The 23450-nt window shown below is 39.0% G+C and overlaps 1 protein-coding gene across 2 annotated transcripts; it reads right to left on the bottom strand.

Moving 5' to 3' along the window:
• Window positions 1–1333: 1333 nt before the first annotated feature.
• C7 (complement C7) lies at window positions 1334–22397 on the bottom strand. Of its 2 annotated transcripts, none has more exons than XM_010725367.4 (18): window positions 22223–22392; window positions 21869–21924; window positions 21332–21407; window positions 20268–20409; window positions 19380–19521; window positions 18413–18551; window positions 16941–17075; window positions 15387–15630; window positions 14619–14732; window positions 14054–14220; window positions 12880–13108; window positions 12102–12273; window positions 11652–11739; window positions 10352–10484; window positions 9266–9457; window positions 7629–7725; window positions 4065–4249; window positions 1334–2646 (listed from the first exon to the last, which is right to left on the bottom strand). In XM_010725367.4, the coding sequence occupies exons 1-18, from the start codon at window positions 22226–22228 to the stop codon at window positions 2459–2461; spliced, it is 2505 nt and encodes an 834-aa protein (XP_010723669.1). In that variant the 5' UTR covers window positions 22229–22392; the 3' UTR covers window positions 1334–2458. The 2 variants fall into 2 exon arrangements, with proteins under 2 accessions (XP_010723669.1, XP_085069518.1); XM_085213392.1 differs by lacking the exon at window positions 1334–2646 and adding an exon at window positions 3055–3981 and having other exon boundaries at window positions 22223–22397.
• Window positions 22398–23450: the final 1053 nt, after the last annotated feature.

Genomic DNA, 23450 nt, shown 5'->3' with positions numbered 1-23450 from the left:
TTGTAACTTTTGGGGATTTGGGCTTCTCAGAAAAGGTTATTATTGATGAGCTGCCATAAAATCTGGTAGAGAAAAATAATTGAGAAAAAGAAAGAATAAAACTCCAACTATTCTGTAGATACTGCCCCCAAATTTTCCCACTGAGAAATGCCTCTTCCTCATGATCTGCTAACATCCAAAGGATTTATTAAATAGTCCTACTACTGTGAAAAAGACTTCTACCTACTCATAATACCACTTCCTCCCCTCCAGTGTTAGGCATTCAGCTGGATTTTTTTGTTGTTCTGTTCTGCTTTTGGGAAGGCTTAAGATCTTTTCTAAAATGCCATAAGATGTCCTCAGATTTTCAGAACACATGAAGTACATTCTGACCTAGGCAAATATGAGACTGAAAACAGCAGAAGACAATTTGAGCAAGGAAAGAACTGTGATGTCATGACATCTGTGATGTGACACAGAGCTGTGCTGGAAACCTGCAAGCAGGCAGCTGGGAGGGAAAGGGTCCACAAGGCATCTACAGGGTAGGACCTGGCTGGGGAGGAGAGCGGGAATGATGGAGTACACCATTAGAAAGAAAGAGGAAGAACACGGGAGCCCTGCAGAGATTTCAGTGTGTCAGATGAACGGTGAGATATAAGGGACTGGATGAAGTATTTGAAATGCAATCTTCATTAATATTTTGTCTCTCCTAAATCAGACTAATTTATTTTATGGACATGGGGATCTGTTCCTACTGATATCTGAAGGTGAATAACAAGCAATTTAGTTTTTTTTTTCAACTGTTTCTTAATCAGAAAATCTCAGTTTCTTGATGACCTGTACTGGTTTTCTGTATTTTCCATTCTGAAGATACAAATTACCAAGTCACTCTTTATTTTGCATTTTCTATGAGAAAATTTCCAGATGATTTTCTCTTGCTTCCAGCAGATATGAACACTAACAATACCCAATGGGCTCATTGTCAAAACTTGTGTTGTGCCCCAAGAAAAAGATTAGAAACGCTGTGTTAGAAAGTTGGGAATAAACACGGGCCAAACACTCAGAAATTCCCCAGAGATGCTGTTCCTTCATATTCAGCAGATAATTCAGAGCAAATAACTGATTAATTTGGCCTTTGTTCTGCCTATTTTAATCTGTAAACTGTCTGCAAAAATTTACAATTTTCTAAAAAAAAAAAAAAAACAACCCACAAAAAGAGTAGTTAAAATAACAATTAAGATCCAGGCTTAATCCTCATTTCCAGCACCACAGAAAGCAAAGCATTTTCAGCTGAAAGTAGGGCCTACAAGAGTTAGGTAAATTGCAGATACAGACATGAAAACCAAGGGAGATGTATATTCTGGTAGGCATTTATTGATAGTAAGAAACAACATCTGTTACTTATAAAGCACACAAGCTTGTTGCTGATAGCACTGTACTCTCTTGATCACTCATCCTGCTGCTTACAACCCACCCCTTACGTCATTACAGGCATTGTTTAAAAGGACAGTTGAGAGAGGCACCTCAGCTGACTTGCAAGATTCAGCCTCAGTGAGCAAAGGTGTCCCTGCCTGATGACAAGTTTATGGAAGGAGTATGAGAGACTCTTTGCATTTACTAACTGTCTTTCTTCCAAGGTTGTCTCCAAAGGATTGTATGCTCTCTCCATGCCCGTGAGAATGTATTTTCCCTAATAGTTCCCATTGAGAAAGATGTGCTGTGGTAGAAGACTTCCACCATGCAATGGTCTGCGAGCAAACAAGTATTGGCACAAGCATAAATATATGTGACAAATGTAATGCAGTTATCTGCACTTAGAAATATAGCTCATGGTGATAGCTACAACAGTGTAAATTGGTGATTCCTCTTGAAGTGCTTCTTTGTACAAGAAACTGAGCAAAGACATTCCTCTCATTACTTAAAGCTGACTTTGCTGTTAATGCATCTTGTTTAGACCTTCAAAAGCTTCAGGCTCAGCAACAGGTTCAATGCTGTAGATGCTGTTTGCACAGCTGAATGAGGCACAGCAAGAAGAAGTTACTCTATCAGAAGTGAAGAATCGTATCTCTTATTTTGAAAAAGCTATTCTTTTTCTAGGAAGCTGTATCTAGTCAGCACATGCATAGGTTGTGTTGCTCTCAGAAAAATGCATTTGTCGTGCTATATACTGTAATTCATCACTGCTTTGGCGATTGCGGTTCAGGAACACTTTTTAATTGTGACAGAAATGCAAACAAAACTTGCCAGTGCTAAATCAGGAGCCTAAGCCAAGAGCTTTTGGATCAGCAGAGCGTGTGGCTCTGCCTAACGAAGGGCCCCGGGCAGTGCGACCAGAGCCAATGCACACGGCCCCACAGGCTGCAGTGGCTTCACAGCACAGCTTGTATTTGGTAGAGCCCGGTTTGAAGTATGTCCTGCCCAAGAGTTGACACATTTTGACATATCCCGTGGCAATAAACAAAATGAACCATGACACATCTCATTTGGTCTGCGCATCACAGGGCCTGATGCTGACGAGGGTGACAGTCTGCCCCTGGCACTGGAGCCGTCCGGCCTCACACTCTGTCATGGTCTGGCGGGCAGCGAAGTCGCTCACGGCAGCACAGACCCGGATGCCGCCCTCCTCGCACGGCGCATCTTCGTCGCACACACAGCTGTTGGATTGAGCTGAGCAAGGGCACAGAGGAAAAGGCACTGACTCAATGCAAAGCGGACCAAACCATTCCTAGCAAAATGTTACTTGGAGTAACAGCAACGTGCAGAGGGAGCTCTTCCCAGCCAGTTGTAACATGAGCTGGCATTCGGGTCTGTTGGAATAACTAGAAGCACCAACAGACGGTGCTGGCTGCAACGGGAGCTCAGTGTGGACAGCATGCCTTCCTCCTCAGCTAGCTTGGCTGTGCTTGTGGGAAAGCTTCATCAGCTGTATGGCTTATTGCTCTCAGTGATACCTCTGATGTTACTGCTGAAAGTCTGCTAACACCAGTTTGTGAACCTACTGCTCTGGATTCCAAATACCATGTACAATAAGAGGTCTGTCCTTGGAAAGTAACAAACCAGTCAGGCACACACAACTTGTATTTTTACTTATCTATTGGCAGTGTCTCTACAACAAAAGGATTTGCTCCTACAAATAAATGTGTATAGCTGTATCATGCCAACATCTAAATAATCATGTAAGGAGATTTACTTCTCACAACCATGTCTTTGTTTCAGTGTGGTATGTTTGTCTCTGCTGAAGCTCCATCCAGTTTTGTTACTTTTTTTTTTTTATCTGTTCAGTTTTGGTAGACAAAATAGACAAATTCCTATCAAGCAATCTTTTTCACTGTAAAAATATAACAGTAACTGTGCCTCCTATCTGGGGCACTTCTGAAAACGTAATTTACTCCTTTACCTTTCCATTTCTGCCAGCCCTCCATTAAATGCACTGTAATGGAGAACACTCAGGGAAATTAAATCAGGGAATATGAGAACTTCCACTGAACACAGATTGCAAAAGATTGGGCCTCTTTCCTATGGAGGAATATTCCTTCACCTTTGCTCACAATATGAGAAACTGGGGATATGCAGCGAAGTACAAACAAAAACAAGTGGCTTTTCTAGGTGGTACAGAACAAAACAGTCAATTCCTTGCCACAGGATACAGCTGGAAAGACAGCTCATCCAATTCCAGGAAAAGCCTAGCTGTTCTTGAGGGCAGCAAAGACTCCTGCAGGTATTGAGTTGGGGAGCTTAAAACAGTGAAAAAAGAGTAAGGCAAAAGCTTCACGCATAACTTCCCAAGGAACATCAAATCAGATAACCCATTGAGGAGGGAGTAGGGTAAGCTTTTCCTGTAGAACGCTCACTCTGTTACTCTCCCCCACGGGGGTTTCTTTTCCTTCCTGCCATACTCAGACACCAAACCCTGGGTGAATGGCTTGAATGCACTCAGCAGTAGTGTGTGCCCTATGCTGCTGGGACAGTTGGAGGTGCTGCATGAGCACAGGGTCGTCACCACTGTAATAGAGTGTAAATGGGGTTATGAACTTCATTTTGTTCATATAAACAAATTTCACTTAAAATCATGAAGAATCTCTCACCTTCACATTTTTCCCACGAGCGGCATGACCCACATGATCTCTCAGCTGCCTGAGGTGTTTTGCAGTTCGCTGCATTAGTAAGAGAATATTTTCTACCCATGCACTCTAAGGCATACATCTTGCAAACAGTTAAAGGTATGTTTCTCTCTGTTCTTGGATCTGTGGCGCAGATGTCCAGGGAAGGACTGAAAATAAAAAGCAGGGATCACGTCATTTAAAAGTGTTTTATCTTGGTATGTCTTAAGAAGAGCTGAGAGAATGGAAAATGTTCAGTGCCCAATTCTTGTTTTTTCCTTTCAGTGAGGTACATTCAAAGAAAGCAGTGGTGAACTTGAGGCTTAGATGCATGAATAATTCAGACTTTGTTTTCCACACAATGCTGCCCCTGAGATGTTAACGTCCTCACTTGCCATGGGCCCCTTATTATTCACAATACCTGTACCTACATTTCTCGCATGTATTTTCCTTACAGATCTTCTGTTGACATAAAGAATGGGTTTAACTTTTTTATTCTGAGGCACAGCAAGAGCCCAACAGATATGTAGTGCCAAGCAGCTACTAACAGAAACTGTGCATCTGTCTCCATTACATCATTTTCTTGTCTGGCTGCACAGTCTATGAGATGCTGGGGCACTGATTTTTGATGTCAAAGTTATCTTTGCAGATATGGGCACAGGAAATTCTTAATTTTTGAATATCAGCTTAAATTTGGAATAACAGTGTGATCCAGTGGAAGCATCTAGTCTTTAAGTTATGTATTATATTTAAAACTGCTCAAAGGCCTTTATATTTGCCTGAGAATGGTAAATCTCAGTATTTGAGCCTTAAGGACAAAAATCTGTAGAACAGGCAGGTTAAATTAGCTGGAAAAATAAAAGTCAGATAGGATTGTGTTAATGTCTTTGCTTTGCACCACTTTATCAGCAGCAGAGGAGAGAGAGGCTGATTTCACCACTTGGTTGAACACAGGGAAATCTGATTGCTGGGAAAGAAACTAGGAATGAATGCTCCATTTTGCCAATCTGTGCTACAATGCAGAAATACTTCAAGCTATCTTGAGACTGCTGTACCTATTTGCCATGGCTGGATCAGCTGGGGAGAAGTCAGTGGAAATCAACGTGACCAGATGCATCAGAAAAAGGACAGTGAATCTGTGCTTATAAGAGAATTAATTAATTTTCACTAATTTAGAAAGAGACTGTTACAGGGGGCTCTGAGCAGTGCAATAAAAATTATTAAAGGCAAGGAAGAGTCCTTGTGTAAAGGGAACCTGAAAAAATTCGACAACTTCTACCCAGGTTGGGGGGAGGAAAACTCCTTTACTGAAGAACGTATTATAAGAAATGAAATTGCAGCTGTAATCAGCAAATACTTTCCCTGCTGCTATTAGAGGTGGGCAGCTTTTAGTTGAGACTGAGAAATTGAATTGAATATGATTAAAATCTTAAAACTGTATCCAAGCCCATACGTTTTAATATAACGTAGGCCAAGACAGGGATGCTACACAAATAAATGTTGAGGAAAAACTCTTGAATCTAGTGCTTAGGTGATAGTTTTTAGCCTCCAGTAGCTGAGGTTTCATCCATCTTAATGCACTAACTGTTCTATGACCCTTTCCCAACCTCACACCCTTTCAAACAGAAAAGCTTGTGTTCATACTGTTATGTTCTCTCTGTCCACAAAAGGAGACCAAACCAGTGGCCTGTTAGAGTTGGTCCCTCACCCTCACAATTCCTGAGATGCATTTTGAGTGTTGACCCCTTCCAAAACTCTGCCAGGTGCTGACTTAGGGATTCAGCAGCTCCACTGCCCATGATCATTCTCTGGCTGTAATTGGTGAGGGTAGATATAACCTAAGGCACTGTCATGAGGGATAAATGATCTCTCACCACACTGTGGATTCTTGTGCTGTCACTGGATTTGTGATGCGTCTGAAGCCACAATTCTTCCCACGTCAACTGTTCCCACCTCTTAAGCAGTAGCTGCTGCTGAGTGTCACCCACAGCAGAACAAACTGGGGTACTTCTGAACTCTGAGGAAGGACCAAGATCTACTGACATGCCTTTGTCCTACAGCATTAATAGGCTGGCAGATTGGTCTGTTTTGACAGATGATGACTTATCTTTCTATTATTAGATGTGTTATTTCAAGACAGCAAAAAAACATTATCAGTAATAAAAATGACTGCTATCTATCTTCCTGACATTTTAAATGTAATTAAAAAAAATGGGAACAGGAGGCAGTAGATTAATTTTAACTAAAGCTTAAATGTACTTATTTAATTTTACAATGTTATTGTGACTTTATCCAAGTCCTTCCCCAGTGTTGTGGACTCCCCTCAAATAACTTCACTGATCCATGAACCAGAGATGTTGTTGCCTCACTTTAGTGAGTACTGAGATAAAATGTGTAGGACTAGGTTAGTAAAACAACTGACTATTTTAAATATAGGAATAAGCTCTTAACAGGCTTATTACAGACCTCATGCTTGTGCAAGGCAATGTCTTCAAATACTGGCTAAGAGTCCAGTGGATCTAGAAAATCTGAACAAAAATCACTAATTGCAATTCTGAAATGTTCAAATTGTGTTAATTTTGGCTTATAACTAGTCACCATGCAAGGCATTACTGAGCTCTGAGGCTGACGGGAACAGTACACCTACTCCACTGAGAAATTCTGCTACTTTGAAATCACTGGAGAGGAGTTCAAAATATCTTCTCCCTGCTATACGAGGAAAGGACAAATCCAGTCTGTCATCCTAAAGTTTCCAAACTGCTTAGCTCCTGCTGTGACATAAGATGGCTGGATTTCACATATAAAGCTCAGCAGTGACTTCATTGGAAACTTTATCTGATCTCTGAAAACCAGCCAGATGTTGGAGTGTTGAATTCTTCGGCACATTTGGCTGTCAGCACAGGATGGTCTGAGGGGCCTCTTCCTGTTAATCTCTGTTTTGATTCTGTTCCTTCAACATTTTGCAAGGAACTGACAGTTCAACTCATATCCATACCTTTGTCCTGCACTGCTTATTGCTGAATGTAGGCCTAGATCAGATAGGAAATAAACCCAGGTCTGCAAGTTATGAAGTCAGGAAAGGCGACATAACTGATCTGTGCAAATGGCTGTGCAAATGGGAAATTAGATTATTGTGTTGTTAGTAATGCCGCAGTCCCTAGCAGAGAAAAGAAAGCTGCTTTATTTCCCTACCTTACTGCTTTGATGCTTTATGTCACAAGGGTCTCCATTCTAACTTTTCCTATGTCTTCTCAATCTTCAAAATATCATTTTATCTTTTTCCATCTATCTCACAGATCAAGTGGAACTGAAATTATTCCTTCAGCTTCTGTCATCTAACTGAATTCCATCATTGCTAAAACCCACTGACAGCTCTGACAACGCAGGTAAGTGATGAGCAGGACATTGACTGAGCTGTAAAGCAAACAAAGTACAATGCCTGCTTCTCGTGAGTAAAGCTTTCTAAACTGTCATGGAATGAAAACTTCAGAAATTTAATTGGACTTGAATAAAGTGAGAAGGTCATTGCTAAATCCAGCCTGAACTTACCCACACTCATAGGGCAATTTGCACACACATTGCGACTGCTGCACTTTCTCCCATGGCTGACATTTAGGCTCTGTCACTTCTGGTTTCACACTGGGAACTGAAGTAAAAGAACACAGACAATGCCAAGGGTCAGAAAAATAAGGGCTGGTAAAGCTCTACTCCAAAAGTAACCTACCAGCTGAGCATAAAAGGCACTGGATAATACAGTCATGACACAAAATCATATCCTGCATGTTCATTAAAAGTTCCTTCTGCACAGAAGGAACCAACAGTATTAAAAATATATGATATACTTTATAAAGTTACTGAACAGTAATTTATCCATAGGTCATGAGTCAGATGGAAAGAGCCAGGGTACTATGTTCAAGCTCAAACACCCATCTCGTTTCTGCAGCAGCTGTCTGTCTCTGCTAATCTTAGCAATGTTGAATCATTGCTAGTAACAGCTTTATCATTAGTAGTTTCAGAGTTACTGGCTTCACTACTGGAACCAGAAAAGCTAAGGCTCCAAAGCCCTGTGTCAAAATAGAGAGTCTTAATATTGTTATGCACTGATAGTAATAAAGCTGCAAGTTCCATCTTACAGTCCTTAATCTTCACTATTTTTTTCTAATTGTTGTACAAATGTAATGCTCCCTTAAGCAAGACTTAAGCAAGCTGTTTCAAAAGATGGAAGTATTTGAAACTTTCTAATCATTACTGGAATTTCAATACATGATGCAAAAAAAAATCCCCAACAAAACAAAAAAGGGTATGTAAGGCTAAGCTGAAAGAGTTGGGAAGTTGGCATCAGAGGTACTTTAGATCTGTGTCAACGGTTTACGGGCTGGTTCGGCCCGGTTCCGTGACTAGAAGGGCGGAGGGATCCGCGGATCCGCGCCCCCGGGAAAAAAAAGAAAATAAGGGACCCCGAAATAATTGAAAACAGTGGCAACAATCTGAGGTAAAACAAAGTAATTTACTAAATATGGTATCAACAGAATTTTATAAGGAGAGAGAATGTGAAATTGATGGTGGATCGGCCTTACCACAACGCTGAGATGAGAAGCGCAGGCAGAGAAGCGCAGGCGAGAAGCGCAGGCAGAGAAGCGCAAGCGAAGCAGCGCAGGCAGAGAAGCGCAAGCGAAGCAGCGCAGGCAGAGAAGAGAGCATCAGGTGACCTTGCCGGGAGTTATATCTCCTCGCTGACCGCAAAGCCCCCTGGGGAAACGTAGCTGCTCTTCTCCGCTGGACAGGCACCCGGAACTTGAGCATCAGCAGTCAAACCCCCAGTACATTGCATGATGTTATGATGTGGAATACTGATAATGAAAAATCATGAAACCATGACAATCTGGTACTTTTGTACTTCAGCAATGCTGAGCTGAACTATGTACAGCTATGTTAATCTCTCAGAAATTCTTGTGGTTAATGTGCACACAGATTTGATACAGTGATGAATGATGAGAATGGGAAACTCAGAGGTTGCTGCTCTTTTGGTCTAGGCCTGATTGTCACCTGCTCTTCATCTCCAATCAGGCTACCTCAGACAGCAGCTGGCTGACCAAAAGACAACATACTTGAAAAGTAGGAGACATGCCTGGGTCTACCCAGAAAATAAACTCCTGTGATGCACTTCGAGGATTGCAATGGCTTACCTGCCTTTTTGCACTGGATGGTTTTCATGTCAGGAGTCCACTTGAGACTGGGCTCACACAAAATGGAGCGTGCCCCTTCTAGATGCATGCCATGTGAACAGGACAGAGTTATTCTCTCACCGATCTCATATGAAGGTTTCCATGGATCTCCTTGCAGCCCCCCCTCCAGGAGAGGCAGGAGGCAAGCAGTTTCTAAGGAATGAAGCATTTGAGATAGCCACAGTGAACCAGTGGGCTGCAAAAAAGGGTTTTATCTCCTAAGTTTCTTAAGAAATCAAATCATAAGATTAGACGATGCTCCTGTAGGTATAGACTGATCATGTTAGCATGAGCTATTAACACATCACACCAGGAAAGTGAAAGTATATCCTCCTGCTACCTGCAGGTCTGACCCATGCTTCTGCTGAGGGTTCATACCAGTGAATAACAAGCTAGTATGGTCAGATCACAGAAACAGGGCCCTGGAACATCCTAAAGACTTAGTTCTCACAGTTTGATAGTGTTCAAGCAATATGGACTAGCCTTTGTGGTAGGTAAGAACGGCTAAGGAAGAAGAAGTCTTTAATCTCACTCAATATTGAATCATAAGAAATGCCTTTGGCAAAAAAAAAATCTTAAGGATAACTGACTAGTTAAGAGGAAAAGAATGGAGTGAGGAGACTGTCTAAGATGGAAAGCGATCCGTGAAGCTGTGCTTTTATGAGAAGATGGTTATTTGAGAGGTTTGTGGTTGTCCAATGCTGCCTTCTGGGCCTTTTACTCAGTTTGCTTGGCTCATACCAATAATTCTTGAATTCCACCACAGAACTGAATTAAAGAACAAAAGTTTTTCACACAGAAAGCAATTCTTGGACTTAACTTTTCTCCTTGTTCCATTTCCTGTCTTAAAACCAGCCCTCATGACATGTTTCTACTCAGTAAAAAAAACAATGTGGCTGCAAAATAAAAGCATAGAGCAAATTCTGTCTAGGGATCTAGGAAATACAAGTGTGCATTTCCCCTGTTACTACTGGAAAGCAGAAACTCAGAGAAGTTTCACTGGAATTCAGGAATTAAGTTGCATTTCAAAATGAGAAACAGACATACCCTGGCAATATCTGTCTCCACCCCGCCACTCCAAATTACTGCCACACTTAGCAACAGGATTACCAATGAGAGAATATCCATGTCTGCAAGCATAAACAATGCTTTTCCCAACAGGATATAAGTTTTCAGCATTCTGAAAAAAAATAAATAGGTTTCATTTAAAATGTATAATCTAAAAGTGATTGAGTCTCTGGAATACTGTGGACAGTGCTGGTTATCAATAGTCAGAAGATGAGATCAAAATGGAGATGTGGAGGGAAAAAAATCAGCAAAATACCGAATATTCTGGCTCCCTTAACTTACTAAACTAAGGTAAGGCTAGGTTTGAGGGTACCCTTTGCCAGGGATCTGGCAATGACACATCAGTGATGGAACAGTTCTATCTTGCCAATGTGTAAGCAGACAGCAAATATACCAGTTATGAAGCATTAGAGGAATACAAGCTCTTAAACAACCTTACAAGTGGATCAGTGAACAATATATGGCTTTGCTAATTCTTAGGAAGGCATATGATCAGTTCCCTCAAGGTAAAAGTTATAACAATCACTCAGAAGAGCTGGACTTCAGGACATACGCCATTTGTCGTTTTATATATTCCTCTGTTATATTAAAAATCTCCCTATTATAAAAAAAAAATAAAAATGAGACTACATTCAAAGTGCAGGGATTTACTTTTAGTTATTGAACCAAAAGCTCTGATATGAGAGACAACTATTGATTACAGAAAAAATTACTAGCAAAAGAGAGAGCACAAAATTTGGGACCTTGCTTCAGGTTGCAGTTGTGCAGAGACAACTAATGGGTTTTTCATTAATGCTTCAATCCTTTTATTGAGCAGAAATAAAGAAGACATAATCAGTACTCTGAAGAATTTTTTCACCCTTGTTATATAGGCCCAATTTACCTTTTCATGTCATAATTTCAACAGAGAATAAGAAAGCATAATAGTGAATCACGGGATATAAACTGCAGATCCCTAAAATCTGTTTATAATTTTGCTGTGGACTTTCTGGATGACCTTGCATAGTCTCTATGCTGTTTCCTCTCTTATTTCCTCTATATTAATACGTAATTCACAAGGCATAAAAGATTTTGTTTTGGTTTCTGTGTGACTTTATGGTATGCTTTTATTCTTAATAAAAAGTCTTAGCAAATGCCCCGTAAACTTCAGCAAAGGAAAACTGCTGAGAAAGCCACTAAGCAGTAGCTTTGATACTGAGCTTACCAGGATAAATACATGGCTGCAAGTGTTGAAATACTGCTGAGGGGGATAGATAATGGAGTAGTAGAAATAACTTACTTGAACAAATCCATTTGCCAAGAGAGGAGGAGGTGAACAGAATTCTGTAGGAGTTATTGATGTATCAAAACAGTGTGGCTCAATAAAGCTATAAAGTAAACAAAAGTATGGTTAAGTCTGAATTCAGCTTTCCTTTCAAAATGCTATGTTTCCAAAGAAGCCTAATATCAAGACTATCATATGTCCCATTTACATCACGATTATACTTAAAGCAGGCACTGCCAGGCTGTCTGAGAGAGTACTGAACAGAATAGTGTCACATTTACGATTTTTTACCCCATTTTCCAGCCATACTTTCTATCAGAATCACAACTTCTGAATTTCATTTTGTTTCAGCTTAAATGCAAATGCTCAATAAATGACCTTCTCTCTGAATTAAATAGCTTACATGGTATTTTAGGTTTTTAACACTTTTTGTATTCATACCCCAGATGTTCCTTTTCTGCCTACCGAAAGTGCTGCAGCTCTTCATCCTCACAGGGCCTGCTCTCATGCTGCTCTCCTATGCAGTCCTTCCCTCCGCCTCTTGGGGAGGGGTTGTTGCAAGTTCTGCTCCTGGTTTTCCTTTCCCCTGAGCAAGAGCTCCAGGAAGACCAGCAGCTCCAGTGTCCATCAACAACGCCTACGTAACATTTGAGGATGTTTCACATTAAACAGCTCTATAAGGTTGTTGTCCTTAACAACAAACAAGCAAACAAAGAAACAACAACAACAACAAAAACAAAAAAAAAACAACCAACTAAAGATGAGTCAAAATATGACCTTACAGAAAGGTCCAGATGGCAATCATCTAATTTCTCCCGAACTCACTATTTCTGTACCTATAATCCCATGGACTTGGAATTGCTTACCAATCCAAGACAACATAACAGTAGCTACAGCTAGGTAAAAAATTAAAGAACAGAATTTTTAAAATGTATTGGTAGATGGTCATTCAGTGCATATTCCTTCCTACTTATATTGCTATTCCTTCCTATTTATTTGTTTATTTATTTATTTATAGAAGGTTGTAGTTTGAGTTGTTAATATTGTCCACCGCATTTAACAATAATAATACAAAAGTTCTTTGTGAAGTACTGCTTGGACATGCAAAGCAAAACTCAGGCTCATGTGAAGATCCTCCTGTGATGAATGCTGGGCAGCAGTGGTTCATGCAGCAGGACAAACTCCAGAAGCAGGAGAACACATATACCGATTCTGAACTCTCATGAACGTGAAAAGTGCTGACCTGGCTGATCTTGCACGAGAGTTCCCAGCTCACAAGCTGCTCCAAAGGTGTAAGGCTTGCAGTAGCATGTGCACTGAGTTCCTTCCACAGCTGCCTCACCCCCATTCTGGCATGGCTGACATTTGCAGGGATCATTTTCAGCCATATATTCTTCAATTGATTGTTTTAGGTAATGCTTTTTGACTGAGGAGCAGGGCACTTCCTTTACCAGCTCGTACAATGGTGTTAGCTACAGAGGATAGAAAAACATTGATATAAAATAGTTATCCTAGAGATAGAATAGTGTGTAAGCACATTTAGTCATGTGAAATGGTTTGTAATATATGTTCCTGCACATGGGACTTGAAAGATGCTCTAATTTACTATCTGTCTAAATTCTTATTTTTAATATTATCCTTTTTCTGGAAATTCAGCTTTGCTTAAACAGCACCCCTTGAAGCTACTGGTTATCTTAGATATGTTTAAAAGTGTTTCAGATATGATATTACAGTTGAGATAAATGTGTACCATAAAACAGGCCAGCAAGGTATAAAAACCCTAATCTTTGCTAAACTATTTCCAACACAAAAGTCTGGATATCATAACATTTCACTGAGCAATGACTGAAGGCAACAATAAGCAAAAACATTTTGCATTAACTGAAAAGTCCCTGGCAATTCCTTTGGTATCACACCTTTCTTCAGTGTGTAGACTGCTTCCGAACAGAGTTTAAACAAGTAGTGGTGAATATGGTCATGATTAGCTTTGTGTGTCTGGCTACCAGAATACCCGGTTATATCAAATTTCTGCATGCACAGAAAAGGGAGAGGGATAAAAAGAACAAGCTGAGTGGAAGCTGCACAAATCTGCCAATATGCCTTTCAGAAACAGGGCTATGAGGAAACTGAGATTTTTCCAATGTTAGGATGATTCTTTATCCCTAGACAGAGCTCTGCTAAAGTTACTGAAGGCTTGTAAAAGTGTAGGTATTGACTTGCCAAAGGCTAGGCTGATGAAACAGTACAGTTAACTTCATGGAATTTATTTCTTGTGAATTTTTTATTTAGTTTATAAATTAATCTGAATACTAAATTATTTCAGACTACCACCTGATTAATCACCAGCTATAGCTTAATCATTTCTCCCCTTTCAGTAATCCCATCTGTTCATCTCTGCTTCAGGAAATTATCCTTACCTTTTGTTTAATTACTCTGGGGTAGTCTGTCACAGATCTGGCCCAAGAGGAGTATCTCTGGTTGTTCCCAGCAGGATCATCCAGATCTAGATAACTAAGGCCAGCAACAGCACTTGGGCTTCCACCTTCTATATAGGGATCTCCTCTAATCTTATTGCTGTTGCTTCCTGAAGATTTGGGAAGAAAAATAAAGCAAATGCCGTTGTTGTGATATTTGCAAATGGAAATAGAAATGATACATGCAAAATCTGTATTAGTAAGTAGTTGTCACAGGACTAATTGATGCAGATCAACTATCTATGCCTGTATCAAGCGTCCTACATGGATGATATACAAGAAATATCTGGTTTTGCAGGTGTCCAGAAAAAGTAATAGTTATTGGAAAAGCATCAGCTACATTTTATTGGCGCTAGGGAGCCTTTTAAAGTAGACATTTGGATCTGAGTTCAATATGTCAAGATGCAGCTCAACACAGCGATCAACACCTGCTCCTCATTTCAACAGATATTTAAGAGGAACATGGAAGCTGTAGACATAACTGTACAAGTCACTACTGAACATTCACCTGAAGAAGTCTGTAGCAGTTCATCCAGCTTAGAGCACTTTGTTTTCTTCTTCTTCACAATGAATAAGTTCCAGCCTGATGTGGTGCACTGATACATATCTGTTATGCTCATATCTGCAGATAAATCCATCCATTAACAGCACTGCACATAAAAGCACGTTAGGTTCATTTCTGAGCTGCGTATTGACTTCAAATGTGCATTAGAAAGAAAAAAAAATAAGAAGGCAGCTAAAAAGCAGGTTATGTTGGAAGGTCCACATGTTTCTAGAACCTACAGATGGAGACTGACAGATGGGAGGCGTTCCTGGGAAAGACCTATTGCTTCTTTCTTTCTTTTTCTCATCAATCTCCAGTCCTACAGCTTTGCTCCCCACTGAACATGTTTGTATATGTCACTCTGGTGTTTGCTCTGTTTGCAATATATTCTGTTTTTTACATTTTACCCAGCCTCCACTTTTAAGCAACGTTTAAGCTTTAATATTATTTGAGATTCAGATTGGCCCTACAACTCTATTTTAGTCTGGTGAGGTCCTGAAACAACTGGGATAACTTGGCTACTTAGAGCACCCCAGGTCACACAGGCAGATCTTTGACTAAACACTGTAGTTTGAAACTTTTTATAACCTTCTTTCTTTTGCCCATGAAGAGAATGTGATGACAAGTAGAAGTCTCTTTCTAGATTTTAGATATTAGCTGGAAGAACATCCAAAGAAATTTTTATTCTTGTTTGTTCATTCTATTTCTGGTAAGAAATACTTGGTACTCTACCTTCTGCTTTCATTTTGTCAGTGTCCATATAAAATATAACTTTGTATTGTCCTCCTAGAGATCCAGAATGTAAGAAATGAGTCCCAAAATTCTCAATAAATCTTCGGTAGGCATTATATTCATAGAAAACTGGAAGGTTGGCGAGCTCCTTCCAGAATGGTTCCGCAAGAGTGAGAAACTCTGGGTTGTTGTTAATAAATTGAGCAACTTCCACAGTGTTTTCAACAACCATCAGCTGTCTACTCTGGGGAAAAGAAAATAAATCCATCATGCTTCATTTTACCAAAAAGATAGTTCCTATCAGCCAGATGATGAAGATGTGATATCAGATACAGAAGAAAGCTATATAGAATTGTTGAAAGCAAATTGGAGGAGAAAAGTTTTCCTTTTCAATCTGATTTTATCTAAAGAATCCTTCATTTGTAAGGTGCTGTAGCCATTTTGAAGATGCTACTGAAAATAAAACCCTACATGCCTGCACCATCACCTCAGCCTCCTGAAGTTCCTTTTGAATTTTGTTAGTCTAAGTCTCAAAATACACTGTTGTTAGAGCAGCAAGACAAGCTTATCTTCTGTTAGCATGGAGGCCATAAAATTTATATATTTGTGACTTGATTTTGTTTGCTGTGAGATAAAGGTTTTACTTCTTAATTGAGAGTCACTCACAAATTACTTATCTAATGCTTCATTTTATGTATGTTAAAGGCAAAAATTCTCTCTTAGTGGAGTGCTATTAGACGAAAAGATATTATAAGATAATTTAATCACAATATTATTTGAATATTTTCAGTCTAGTACACTCACAAAGATAGTAGAAAAAAAATTTGTGGAAGAAAATGGAAAAGATTAATCAGTTATAATAAGAAGCTGATGCTTTTCTTCCTCAGATATGGAGGAAAATAACTTGTAAATAAATAAATCACTGATAAAGAGGAGAAAGAAAGAAAGAAAGAAAGAAAGAAAGAAAGAAAGAAAGAAAGAAAGAAAGAAAGAAAGAAAGAAAGAAAGAAAGAAAGAAAGAAAGAAAGAAAGAAAGAAAGACAGACCACTTATTGCTACTCCTTTCTTTTTTATGTTATCAAACTTTGATTTACGACAATTCTTTGTGGATCACATATTTTCTATTATTTTTCTTTAATGTCATTTAGAAATTGACTTAGTCAGAAGCCTGATTTTTTTTAAATAATTTTAATAAGCTGCCAATCACCTTACATGTTCTGTTCTGCACTGCTTTGTAACGTGAACTCCAGACCAATCAAGTTGTTGCTGAATAGATCTACTTCTCTAATTACTACCCATTTCTCATCTTTTTTCCATGGCAAAAAGAACTCTTGAATACTTGTATTCACCCTGAAAGAGCAGCCAAGCCATTTTATTGGCAACCAAACCATTTATCTCTTTGAAAAGATTTTAAGGGATTTCTTTTCTGTCATGCCCTTTCTGCCAACAATCTCTGGGCAGAATTAATTTGTGCATCTCTCTATAAAAGTGCATGAAAAAAATGACTGAAATATTTATGCAAAATTCAAATCTACAGCGACAATTCATACATACCTTATGACTCTGTTGCTCATTTTTCTTCTCTGAATAACTGTGTCCACTGTTTGATTTTTTATTCTTTTCTTTGTGTTTCATATATGACCAGCTACTGTTGAAAAATTCATAACTGAAATCATTCTGAATTTTAACCTAGAAAATGAAAGATAAAATTCTGTATAAAGAGGTTCATGAAGGATGTTAAAAATGATATAAAGTAGAGCAAGTCCTTCCTGGTGCAAAAATTGGAAGTGTTTTTCAGGCTGAATCCATTTCAGATTTCGTAAAATGTTGTGAAAACTATTGAAAAGTGTATTACTTTTCAATAGTGTTACTCTCCTACAGGATGAGAGGTGATAGCCTTAAGTTGCACCAGGGAAGGTTCAGACTGGATATTAGGGAAAGTTTCTTCCCATGAAGAGTGGTAATGCATTGGAAGAGGCTGCCTAGGGAGGTGGTGGAGTTACTGTCCCTGGAGGTGGTCAAGAAATGTGTAAATGTGGTTCTAAGATACACGTTCAGTGGGCATTGTGGTGGTGGGTTGGTGGTTGGGCTAGATGATCTTAGTGGTCCTTTCCAGTCTTAATAATTACATAATTCTGTGGCATGTGTGTACATATGTATATATACATGTAAGTTTGTATATGAAGTATTTATGTTACATAGCAAAGTACATTAATGATTGCTTGGCCTACTTTTGATAAGAAGGAGACAAACCAAATCCCTGAGACAGTGATTTGAAATAAAGCGTCTCAATGGAAGATCTCCACAAAGTATTCCAAAGCCAGGTGCCCATCATATTTCTTAAGGTTCAAGTTGCAGCTTATCCAAAAGAGGTGGCTTTATGTTCTAGCTGTGAGAGAGTTAGAAATCACAGAATCACAGAATCACAGAATTGTAGGGGTTGGAAGGGACCTCTAGAGATCATCGAGACCAACCCCCCTGCCAAAGCAGGTTCCCTACACCAGGTTGCACAGGTAGGCGTCCAGGCAAGACCTGAATATCTCCAGGGAAATCATATCTGAGCAATTATATTTTTTTTCTTTCCATTTTAGCAAGACATAAGCTAGCTTATTTCAAAATAGTAAGCATATGTATACACCTTTGAAATAATTATATAGCTTAATTTATTTATTTTAGCTTTTAATATACCAGATTCTTTCAGCATGAACTGACACAATGTTCACAAAGCACTTAGTGTCATATGGCCCACAAGTCTGGTGGCACTGAAACGTTTTGCTATTGGCAATAGCATTAGTTTGATATAACTCCAGCCAGCAGATGTACAGTGGCAAAGGATTCTTCTCTCTGCATTTAATTCTGTGAGAGATGAAGCACAGCCACAGTTCCTGGGGTTTCTGCAGAGAGGGAACAGGCATAATTCATCTATGTTTAGGGAAGCCTATCTGCCAAGGGACCCTGCAAGATTTCTCATTCTCCCCATTATAATCGTTACTCTAAACACAAAGTTGTGCTTAATGGAAACATACCTGGAAGGTATAAGCAAGAACACTTTCACTCAGCCTGTAGTATTCTCTCCCATCCCCACTGAAGACTTTTCTGCATTGTCCTCCAAAGTTTTTTGTATGAATAACTCTTCCCCTAGACTCTCCGGTGACTGCATCAAAGCTGCATGAATAAAAGCATGAAAAATCAGTAAGACACCGAGGCAGAAATTACTCTACAGGAGTTAAAAGATACCATCCTGTTATAACTGAATGCTGTATCTGCAGGTAAAATCATAATCTAATTTACTTAAGAAAAGGGGAACTCAACTGACAGACCCTTTTATCTGTAGAACAAGAACACATAAGCACATGGAAAAAAAAAAGTTCTTAATTTTTCAACAAAAATGGATACACATTGATTGACTTTAAGATATTAATGTTTATCACAAGTTATTTTATTTTTATTTTTCCAGCAGTTCATAGCAACAACAGGACACCTATTCAAAAATATTTTTATACTATACCATATTGTATAATTGTATGATATAACTATATAACTGAATCATATCATGTACCAAGTGATGCAACTATGGTAAAGAAACATGAGATAATTATTTTGCTAGGCTGCATGGAGGACGCAAAAGTAAAAATAGATATGGATTCACAGCACTAAATGAAATAGCAGTAAACAAAAAGAATTAATGTTGCTGGCTCATTTTTTCCATTCTGATTGTTATGTTTTAATGGCTTACATTGTATTTCACATATTAGAAGATGTATGTAAATAGTAGAATAGGAAGCTTTATTATTTGCCTCAAATCAAAGAGCTAGTACATCTCAGCTGCATTGAGCCACTAGGATGATGGAGGCAGCTGTAAGGAACACTTTTCCATATCAGATGCTCTACCGTTGGCCCAGGAATTCTGTCTGTATAGCAGGAGCTTGTAAATACAATAAAAATACGAAAGCTTTTGGCACCAGAACTACTGAGGTCTGCACAGTACATTACCCTTTTCCTGTAAGTTCTGAATTTGGAGGTGTTTTATCAATATCACATACAGTCATCTTCTCTTCACATTGATCTTCATCAGTACCATCTTCTTCACAATCCTGATCTCCATTGCACACAAGAGATCTGCTAATACACTGACCTAAGAGGAAAGAAAAATGCATGAGAAAGGAGGAATGTTTGTTTAAAATGAAATATCATCTAAAATCAAAATGACCGTCCCACTTAACTGCAATGTTAATTAGCTTGCCATTCCCACAGTGGACTCAGGAGGGATTGTGAAACAACAGTAAATGTAGACATAAAGAAATGGTACGTAATACCCTCACGAAAACCACAGCCAATCAAGTCTTCTGATACATTAATAAAACTGTTTATTTCTAAATTTACTTCCTACACTTTCATCTTGAAGCCATATCACATGTGATTAAATCTGATTATCTCTCTGTTAACACCAAAATAAGTTTATCATATTTCTCTATGATAAATATCTGCCCAATGAGGTAGTGTGTCTTTTTTGTGAAGGTAACAGAAGTTGTTTCCATGCTAGATTAGTCTGGGGTCCCTCAGTGTCCAGGACCCAGGTGGTTTCTAAGATGTTTTAATATAGGCTTGATCAGTTTTGAGCAATGTCATCTAAGGTTGCATTCTTTAATTACCTTCTCTTAATTAAACACAAAAAAACATACTCCAAAGCGATTCAGAGAATTGAAAATTAAAAACAATCATATCTGAGGCTGAAAAGGAAAAAAATTCTTGCTAAATCAAATTTATTTATAGGTCAAGGATTCACTAATGGTGTTGCTCATTTCTAAACTCCAAAGACAACAAAGTTATATTTCTTAAGTTCAAAGTCCAGAAAACAGTGAAAAATATCTTGGATGGTACCTGAAGAGCATCTGAACCGATCGCCACAGCCATCCTCTGTTGGGCATCCCCTTGTTGGGGTGCAGGGTCTTGTTTCAAAGGCATCACCAGAGCAGGGGTTTCCCCCATACTGCCCATAAACCGCTACTGTCCGTCTCCGAATCTGAGTGTAAATCAAGAGATTTTAGAAAATTGAAAGGCAAAGCAGAAACAGTTTACTGGTATCAAGACACGGATGTTGCTCTACTGCTGTAAAGAATGAGGCATTCACTACTTTTTTCTAAGACTAACCACACTTCATATTGCCACAATATGGTAACAAATTCACAAGTTAATAATAAGACAACTACATGGTCTTTGGATTGAGCCATAAACTTGGTTGGTTTGTTCAATAATCTGATACGAAACCAAAAGAAGGAAAGTGCTGACAACTTTCAGTTTTCTTTAATATTATTAATAAGCTAGTCATGCCTGATATGAATTTACTAGTGTTCTTCCAAATCAAAATGCTATTGAGAGATATAATAAAATCTAGCATCAAGTGGGTTTCCTTTGGCTTCTAAAAAGCGAAAGTAATTTCCTCGCACATCTTTAATTTTGACCAAACCCTCCCTAACTGATGCAATGTAAATGAGAAAGAAAATGAAAGGTAAAATCAATAGAATTATACTTTAAAATTCATCAACTTGTTTCCATTGTGTGTAATATTTTGCAACAAAGTTTTCTTCCCTTGACATATAACCCCTCTGATGACAAATGAGTGGAAGTGGTACAAACCGAGGAATGTCTTGGTGTACTGAACAGTTCAGTCAACCTTTTTGGAGCTATCACCAAAACAAAAACAGCACAAATTATCTTACAACATGAATACCACAGCTTTGAAAGAGCGCAGAGAGAAGACAGACTGGAGAATTCCCTTCTCAAGGGTCCAGCAACCTTTCTTAATCTTCTGTGGAACGGCACTTCAGGTGCTTTTGTTTGAAACTAGGTTTGAGTTTAAAGATAGAACAGATTCTTCATTACTGGGGAAAAAAAAAACATATGTTTGTGAAATCATGCATACCTAAAAATGTATCTGTTTATACCTGTTTTTGGGTACAGCCATCACACTCGGACCAAGGGCCAAAAGAATTCCAACGGCAATTGACTGGATGGGAAGGGCTGTCCCGGCAGGGTTTTTTGCATTATAAAAAAACAAAAGTGGAATATTGTCGATTATTTCCATTCAAAAGTATTAGTGAGAAACTTCCTTAAACAGCAAAGCAGACCTCCAAAAAGAATGAGGGGAACCATCAGGCTCCCACTAAAACCACCAAGATTTGCATAAGCAGGAGGCATAGGGGGGTGACCTGCCCACAACATGAGGCTGGCTCAAGGCAAGATGTGGTTTGCGGGCTCACACCACTACTTGCTCCTCCTCCACTGAACAAAGAGATAAGGGACACCACAATTTCTTCCTGTCACCATGGATAACAGTGGCAGTGCTGATACCAGTGTCAGTTCTCTGCCAGGAAATTCATCTGAAAACACCTTTAGCCCAGCCCCATGACATGCAACAGGCATTGTCTGTTAAATTATCCATGCTTAGTCTGTACCATGCTATTTTCTAAATAAATATTCACCTGGAAAAAATGGGAAAGAAACCTGAAACCTCCAGCAACAAAAAAATCCCCAGCACCTGAAAAAAAAGAGAAGCAAAGCAAACTTACTTTTTTCTTTTCCTTATTTTTCCATTACCTCATGCAGCTATTTCAACTTTCTGCAATCTTTATACTACTCTGCTTGGAGAAATAAGGAGAATAGTGCACTGATTTTCTTCAGTTTTGTTTTGAACAGTACTGTTTTTCAGTTTTTCTTCTTTCTTCCAATACTGCCCAGTCACATTTTCAGCCAAGTATTTCTCCACATAAATTAATATTTCATTGCATTTGCCATATTCACTTCATCAGTACAAACTAAGTAAACAATTGTCATACCTTCATGTTAGATGAAGAACTCAGACATCCAGCAATTACCAGGGAAAATGCGCTTCCACTCAATTCAGCAACTGAAGGAGTCAGTCAGTCTGTCTGCTACTGTATGTCTCTGCTCATTCTGCCTTGCTGTTCAGCTTTTCTTTCCCCCAAAAGGTTGAACACTGCTGAGGAATTTTATCTTAATCCAGCTAGTGCTCTCTGGGGACACAGCTTGCTCTTGGAGCTGCCCACTGTTTTTAAGACACATAAATCAAGGCTTGGCTGGGCAGAATGGGGCTGGCAGAAAAATGTGAGGACTGCTTACTGGAAGAATGTCTTTATCTTCTCTGTCACTATTTTCTTCCTCCAAAGGAGACTTTTAGGCCAGTCCTGGTGTCACATACGCTGCACCACAGCTGGTCTCTGCCTCTAACAGGCAGAAATGCTCTAGATTTAAGCTGATGTTGCCAAAGTTTAATTCTATTCATGCACATTCAGTCTTCCCTTCTGCAGTTGTGTTGATTTCTGTCTGTTGGTTCTCATATTGAAAATCAGTTGATGGATATGAATACAGTTTTTTTCTGTTTTTATTAGGTCCTGTTGTGAAAGCCACTGGTATCTATGCTACATCAACAGCTACTTTTAAGGGGTTCTTTCCCCTGTTTCTTTCCCCACCCTGCCAAGCCTTCTTATTTTTTAGTTTCTGTTTTTTTTTTTTCCTCTTTTGGGAGCTGATCTTCTCTACTAAGAAAATAACACAAAACTTTCTTTGAATTTATCCTAGCATAGCCTGCATGAGGCCCTCATGGAAAAGAAGCTCTTCTATCTCTTCAGATACTACATCTCAGGCACTACATCTATTTTGAACTGCTTAGCACAGTCCTCAGAGAAAATGTTTCATGTCACATCATTCATCTGGGGAGACATTTAAATTCTGCACTCCTTTGGCATGTTCTGTTTTCCTCAAGATGTCCAGGTCTTCAGTCATGTTATTCCACCCTTCTCAGGGGCACTATGCCCATTTTTCAGAAGTTGGGAAAGTTGGGAACCACAGGGTCCATTTATATAAGGCACAGGCTATCTTTGATACTTTTCATTTTTATTAACTATGAACCTCTTTTGTAATATGATTTATACACTTTCTTCACTTTTATACATATTTTACTGCTTCGAGTTGAAATCCTCACGTGTTAAGTTGTATGGTCGATTTGTCCAAAATAATTAGGGGTCATTTGCCTTAGTAAGAAAT

This window comes from Meleagris gallopavo, chromosome Z, assembly GCF_905368555.1.
Source record: "Meleagris gallopavo chromosome Z, MGAL_WU_HG_1.1, whole genome shotgun sequence".
Taxonomy (NCBI): domain Eukaryota; kingdom Metazoa; phylum Chordata; class Aves; order Galliformes; family Phasianidae; genus Meleagris; species Meleagris gallopavo.
The sequence above is the reverse complement of the archived record's forward strand: the minus strand, read 5'-3'. Positions and strand labels throughout refer to the sequence as shown.

Bases quoted from the DNA above. Each gene is read 5' to 3' on its own strand.
- C7 (XM_010725367.4), bottom strand. The intron at 14,221-14,618 runs GTGAATGTTCAG...CCAAATCTTCAG, and splicing joins ACTGCTACAGACTTCTTCAG to GAAGCAACAGCAATAAGATT. The intron at 2,647-4,064 runs GTGAGAGATTCT...GCCCTTGCTCAG, and splicing joins CTCGTGGGAAAAATGTGAAG to CTCAATCCAACAGCTGTGTG.